Source organism: Acanthochromis polyacanthus, chromosome 3 (assembly GCF_021347895.1).
Source record: "Acanthochromis polyacanthus isolate Apoly-LR-REF ecotype Palm Island chromosome 3, KAUST_Apoly_ChrSc, whole genome shotgun sequence".
NCBI lineage: Eukaryota > Metazoa > Chordata > Actinopteri > Pomacentridae > Acanthochromis > Acanthochromis polyacanthus.
In genome coordinates, this window is record NC_067115.1 from 27,169,704 (window position 1) to 27,177,246 (window position 7,543).

The 7,543-nt window shown below is 39.7% G+C and overlaps 1 protein-coding gene across 1 annotated transcript; it reads left to right on the top strand.

The window, feature by feature from the left end:
* Positions 1–211: 211 nt before the first annotated feature.
* On the top strand, positions 212–5,584 carry myoz2b (myozenin 2b). The gene is made up of 5 exons (XM_022208517.2): positions 212–493; positions 2,240–2,406; positions 3,635–3,728; positions 4,387–4,546; positions 4,619–5,584. Exons 2-5 carry the CDS (start codon positions 2,248–2,250, stop codon positions 4,842–4,844), a joined length of 639 nt encoding a protein of 212 aa, XP_022064209.1. The 5' UTR covers positions 212–493; positions 2,240–2,247; the 3' UTR covers positions 4,845–5,584.
* The last annotated feature ends 1,959 nt before the right edge of the window (positions 5,585–7,543 follow it).

The following is a 7,543-nucleotide window of genomic DNA, read 5'->3' on the forward strand; positions in this document are numbered from 1 at the left end:
CTGCATTTATCTGTTTATCATTATCTAAAGTCGGTAATTGCAGATAATAACAGGAACTTGAATCGTGCTAAGAACAAAGAGGTGCCCAGTGTTGACCAGCTCGAAGACACAGCTCCTCTGAGGTGAGCCGTGTTGACTTGGAGGATTCAGAAACAGGGAAAGGAACATTTCTCGGGGGGGGGGGATCCTTTCCCTGAGCAACATGGGTGGACATGTGTGTGTGCCATCTATCCTCTGTCCCCTCTCTCCCTCTCTCTTTCTCTGGTAGCTATCCTTGCCCCATGGTGTTTGAGAGTGGTTTTGAGTGTTTGGCAGGTTAAATTTAGCCTATTGATGTAAGCTGCATTCCACTCACAACAGACACAGGGACACACTCACAGTTTGGCTTTAGTGTCCGCGAGTGTGAAGATCAGGGAAGATCAAGCCTCCTCTGGGTTGACCCCTGAGCCTCAGTGTCTCCCCCTTCAAGGATACAGCAGAGACACCATCACAGGTATGGACAAGCATCAAAAATTATACTTGTGTTGGAACATTCAAGAATTTAATTCTATCTTGACATGATACTTTGGGCTGCGTCTACTATCATATATCATATTATGACCTTACTAATACTTGATTATTCACTAGATATATTTTCTATCTCTTCAATTATATTGCTTTGATGTTCATCTTAATATTTTTTCAAACATAATTCCTTCAAAGTCAACAGTGTAGGACATTATTAAACGAGTTTTGAAGAAGTATTTCCACCACCCGGCACCACATTCTGCATCGAACAAAATTTAAAGGCTGAAAGCTGTTTTTGATGTCACGGTTGAGCACTTTTTTTTGACACTGCTGGGCATTCGTTATGTCCGGCTACTCATCCAAAACTCAGGACACAATATTCATCCTTGACCTTTCCACTGGTGATTTATTATGTGAGGTCTTTACAGGGAGATGCCACTAACATGAACTCACACATTCAAAAATCAGTGCGGAGATTTAAAAGTTACGTGCGTGTGATGCCGATGCAAGTACAACGGGGCTTTATGGATTATGCAACACACTGTAATCGTTAAATATGAGGTCTGCAGAGGACATTATAAAATCACAAATGCTGATGTAGCAGATTTATTTCATAGTACACTGAGAGGGAGAGACTTTATGGATGCAACAAACATAATATACACTCTAATTGTGAGTTTAATGTGGGCCTTCTTAGATAGTTGTCATTTTATACTGCTATTAATACAACAGTACAGAGCCAGGATTTGTTTCGGTGTCAGATAATGAAAGATGGCTGTACACTAAACTCAACAAACACCAAACTCTGTGTTCAGCTTTACTCTGTCAACCTATGAGCTAGCACGACATCCATTTCCTATCGGTTCACAGCATTAGCAGTAAAGCTCCTTCTTTATGACCTGGGCAGAAGAACTACATCCTGTGTCCTGTATGTGTTTCCAGTCCTCCTGCCAACCTCGCCACAGCCACAATGTCACAATTCTGTACAATGCCAACTGGAGAGAGGAAGAAGAATGCAGCAGCTATTTGCCGAGAGGTCCATGGTACCAGCGGTATGATGTTAGAGCTGAGGCTCGGCAGACAAACACACTGCTGCGGGAGAAAATCCGTTCTGATCAGAGTTCAAAATGTCAGGGCTGCTCTCCAGCGTTTGCCATAAATAAGCTAATGGAATGATTTACTACCTATGGTGACTAATCCTTTGTCGTTGTCCTTTTCAAAAGTCTATTTCTGGGTGGGTGGGAGAGGGGAGGGAAGCTGTGTGGGCCAACTTGTGTAGCTGTTCGGGTAGCGTGGTGAAGGTCCGTGACAGCTGTGGTACATTCTGTCTGTAGCATCGTGTACATCCAGAACTAATTGTCAAGTACAATGATAACACATTTTCCATGAAAGGGCTCCCAAAACGGATATTAGGAATTTAGGGAATGAATGCTTGATGTTATCTATGAACTCTTCTTAACCCTCCCCAGCTCTTTTTCATGTGTTGCCAAACAAATTAATAAATAGATACATTAACATAAGAAAACTGCCACACAGTAAATCTGAGGCTTGGCCCACAACCCAATGACACTGACATGACACATGAACTCCCTGACTCAATATATTGGCACAAGTATGTGTTTTAAAAATGTTACCTCACAGTTAGGTAAAATAAAAACAATGAACTGATAGTATTGGTCTAATATGCATTTTATACTGACTGATTTTTGTTTCTTACTTTGTTGCTCATTAGGGGACATCATGGATCTCGGAAAGAAGCTCAGCACTCCCAAAGACATCATGTTGGAGGAGTTATCACTGCTTTCCAACAGAGGTTCCCGACTTTTCAAAATGCGTCAGAGAAGATCTGAAAAATACACATTTGAAAGTATTCAAAATGAAGCAAACACACTGCTGAATGTAAGTCAACACTTTTTTCTTCTGTTATTTAGTGATTTGAAGGGATTTGGTTGACAGAGTCACTCTGTGGAGTTCTGGCATGGGTGCTGTCTGCAAAACAATTTGTAAAACAGTGCTAATCATCAAGTAAAATTATCAGGAAATATCATAGACTGTATATAAAGATGGATGTAGCATCTGGCTCCAAAAATGAAGCCCACCCGGCAGTGTCAAAAACTTGCAATATCACGCCGTCCGCTAGGGTTGGCTCCAAAAAGCTTTTGCTCCATAGAGCCCAATTCATCACCGGAAAAAATAAAATTTGATAGACTGATTTTCTACAGCTCAGGATTTTTTTCCCGTTAGTTTTCGTGGTCAAAATGAGAGATCAGGTGGCCGATCTTAAAATAAATCAATACTGAATTTTAAATAAATCGTTAAAGTTGGCGGAGCCAAGGGGTGTGGCTATACTTGATAGACAGTCTTGTCTGAAATGATTGACAGATCCTTTAGGGCGAGGCTTTCAGCAGTCTGGCTTCAGTTGCTCTCCGGTCCAGCATGTTTGATGACGCTTTTTACGTCACTGGCTCCAAAAAATCCAAAATGGCGACCAGGAAGTAGCAAAATCCGGGCTTCGTTTTCTCGGCGTTGAAACCAACGGGTGACGTCACGGTTAGTTCACGCCTGGGAAATATGTTCTTTGAAAAAAAGTGTTACAACACATGGATGATAACGGAGACATGCGCCTCAACCACTTTGCTGAGGAGCTGCTCCCTGTTTATCAGAGTGTGCTGATGTGTGTGTGTCTGTGTGTTTGTATAGAAGAAGACAACAGTAGTTATAAGCGAACCAACATTTTTGCAGCACAATAGCTATTATAATCCACATGTAAATATACACTGCCGTTCAAAAGTTTGGGGTCACTTAGAAATGTCCTAATTTTTGAAAGAAAAGCATTTTTTTTCAATGAAGATAACATTGGATTTATTTGGCATAGATATTGCTAATGTAGTAAATTACTATTCTAGCTGGAAACAGATGATTTTTAATGGAATATCTACATAGGGGTACAGAGGAACATTTCCAGCAACCATCACTCCTGTGTTCTAATGCTACATTGTGTTAGCTAATCGGCTAATTGATGATTAGCAAACCCTTGTGCAGTTATGTTAAACACATGAAATTGCCTGGGCGACCCCAAACATTTGAACAGTAGTGCACATACAATGTGTTTGATTCTGTTTTGCAGAATGATTTGTTGAATGAAAATGCACACACGGTGGAAATTAAAGTGGATGCACCCACTGACGGAGACGCTGCCAACGCAGAAAACATTGTTTCAGGTAATTACGCGGTTAAGTAAGTGATGCTGTTAATACTGAATCCAATATGGAGCATGATGATTTACTGCATTAGTAATAATCATTAACACGAAAAGTTTAGTAAGTAAAAAAAATCCATTACTTTATTGACATGTCTTCTGTCATTCATTAATGGAAAATTAAGCTGCTGCAGTCAGACAAGAGCTTCTAATTATGTAATACTGTCATGATAATGACAAGTGGTATCACTGCAGCTGGTCTTAGCTCGTTTCCAGAACATGGCACCGTGAATCGCATGTCATTCTGATTAATTATTCAACTTAAGCAGCTTCATTTGATTTTATTAGTTCAATAGCAAACAGAGCCCAGTGCTTATTCTAAAATGCTTCAGCGGGGCTCCATCCCATGTCGACACATTACATGATGAGCACACACTTGAACTATGTGCTATTTTAAGGCCTCAGATCGTAATGATGGACAACTCAGTCTGCCTGCGTAAGTGTTCTCTAAGCGCAGTATCTATTCATAATCCTATCCACTTCAAAACTCGAGCCTTCAATAAAAAAAGCTGAAGAAAAAAGCTCAACAAAAGCACACTGTCAGATTATTCAGTTGCAAGGTTACAGTATTTATCCACAATATGTGATCTCATGGCAATTATTTCTTTGCTCCTCAACAGACACGACTGCAGAGAAGTTAAACACAGCTATGCACAAGTCCTACCACTCGCCATGGGAGGAGGCCATCCTCAGTGACCCTGACCTCGCTGAAACTGTCTCACTAAGAATGCCAGCACCAGACCCACGACCAGAGCTGCCTGAGTACAAATGCTTTAACCGGTGAGAAAACTACATGCACAGTGTGGTGAACGGGAACAAAAAGAACCACTAATGCGTCGATCTAAATCACAGGGTCGCCACTCCTTACGGCGGCTTCGACAAAGCTCCCAGAGGAATCACATTCAAGCTGCCCGAGGTGGACCTGAACCCCCCCAAATTCCCGGAGCTCCAGGAGCCGGGGGTGAAGCGACCCACCTTCAACAGAACAGCCCAGGGGTGGATATCTGAGGGCACCCACCTGATTCTACCCACCATCACCCTGGAGCCCATCAAAGTCCCAGAGTCTGACGACCTGTAGATGATTTATCTGATAACCTGATGTTGGCTGTGGCATTTTTGGCTCGACCTATGACAACAAAACAGTCAGCTTGTAGCACAGTTGCAATCTCTGTACCACTATTTGAGATTTTTCCCATGCGATGGACACGAAATGTTTCTTGTGTTTGTTCTTCTGTTAACTAGTATGTTTACCAAACACTGGAATCCAAAAGAGAATCATGTAAATAGCAAAAGGAATGCGTTGTCCAGGACACTATAGAGGAAGAGTTTCCACCACTGCCGAAAACAAAACTGTAAATTTGAAGCATGTTCAAATGAATTGATGAAAATGTAATGTAAATAAAAAAATGCAGCTTTAGCAAAACTGGAACATGTGGCAAGACATGTTGAGTTATTGCCGAGCAGTGATCAGTAGGAATTCAGTTTTATTTAGCTCTAAATCATTACACATTAAACCAAAGTCATGACCACTACCATAAATGCCCAAAATATAATATGAGATTGCACATCAGATAATATTAAATATATGTCACTGATTTGGCTGTTTTCAAAATCACATAAAGATAATTATTTTTTAAATATTGACTTTAAAATGTTCATATTGTTCAAAAGCAGAGGCTGTGCTTAAAAATATCTTAAGAAGAAGACTGTGAAGACAACCAGCAAAATAACAAACTCAAAAACCTTGAATTTATACTTCAATAAATGTGAAATAGTTTATTGTAAACTGCACAATAAAATGCAAAATGTATAGTCCCACTTGCCTTGTTAAAAGTGGAATAACACTAAAGAGAAAATTCAATACTTGTTTTTTTTAATGGTTTCCAGTTACAAATAGGCTAAATATAATAAAGTTGCAGCTTTAGAGCATCGAACTGTATGGCGATGACACCATGTTGTGTGTCTAAGTTTACAGAATCATGCGCTGAATGTTTATGAGAAATATTTGGTGTTGAGCTCATTGTGTTTCTGAAGAATCAAACATTCAGACTCAAGATTTCTGTACTATATTTTCCGATACTTAAATGTTTAAAGGTCATTCCAGAATTGGAGGACATTTGGGCTTCAAAATTTTTGAAAAATAAACTTTACTTTTTTCTGCTACATATTCATCAACAATAGGTAATAAAACTATCAAAGGCTTGATTGGCTCAGCTTACACATCAATGGTACCATTTTTATTCCATGTTTTATTTGTTGTTTGCTAACCCTACTCTAATCACAGTAACAGGGTTGCTAATCCATGCTAATGTTAGCTTTTTCTCAGCAGTAGAAGCTAGATATTTAGCTAGCTGTTACTGCTGACCAAGAGGACAGGCTTATTGATGGAAAAAAGTCGAGAAAAAAGTAAAAAGAATTTATCTTATCCTGATAATATGCATAACAATGTGTGTGAGGTAGAGTGAAACATACAATAAAGGCTGACAATGTTATGAAAATATGAAAGATAGAAGAGAGGACATAGCTTTGCTCTACCCATTCTTTTGGAAAACTGATGATGTTAATTCCAGTGTTTCATGTCACTTACTCTTTTCTTTTTCTTCTACCAGCTGAAAAGGTTATGCTAACAGGATTGTCATGGGACACACTATCCATGCATAATAATTATTATTTTAAATATTGTGTTGATTTTGAAAATGGCCCCACAATGACAAGAGAAATTTCCTCCAGTTCCTTGTTACACATCCCAGCACATGTAATATAGTCTCTGTTTTAATCACTAATTCGTCATTGTGTACCATTCATTTATTCAACAATAGAGACAAAACAGCAAACAGCTGTATCTTTCAAACAGCTGGACAACGGAGAGGGGGAGAAACAGGAAAGTCCACAGGATTGAATTCAAGGTCGATGGGAACTTCAGAAGAAACATACACAAGACTACTGCTCCTCCAAAACCTCAACACTGTGAAGGATGTGCATGCCTTTCATACACACTGGTCCCAACAGAGTGACATGTGAGCCCTCCTGCAACTCATGGGGGCAAAAGTTATCTGACTTCTTCAGCTGTTTCATTACTGACACGATGAGAAACAACACAAGCTGCGCATTTGTGTGATTTCCCCACCCGCTCCCTAAAAGGTGACACCATGGCAGGTGATGTTGTATTTTCATCGTGGAGTCTGTGCACAGATGCAACACAGATCTTAACATGCAAATCTTATTCACTCAATGTACGCGCTGAGAATGGCTGTGCAGCACGCAGCAGGAAGAATAAGAAGTCTTTTCTTTGTTAGTTTTCTTTTTATAAATAATACCAAAAAACCCTTCATGTGTCCCAGGGGAGGTTTCAGTGCTATTCCTGGAGCTTTGGCAGAATGCAATACACTGGAAAAATACACATCCTTAAGATAGGGTCAGAAAAATACTCTACACAGTTGAATGTCCACTGCATTGACTGCACACTTTCTCCATATATGTGTTTAAATATAATACACTTAGTATGGACATGTACACTACCATTCAAACGTTTGGGGTCGCCCTGACAATTTCATGTTTTAAATGAAATCTCACCCTTTTATTCATGTGCTATCATAATTGCACAAGGGTTTTCTAATCATCAATTAGCCTTTCAACACCATTAGCTAACACAATGTAGCATTAGAACACAGTGATGGTTGCTGGAAATGTTCCTCTGTACCCCTATGGAGATATTCCATTAAAAATCAACCGTTTCCAGCTAGAATACTGTACTCATTTACCACATTAATAATGTCT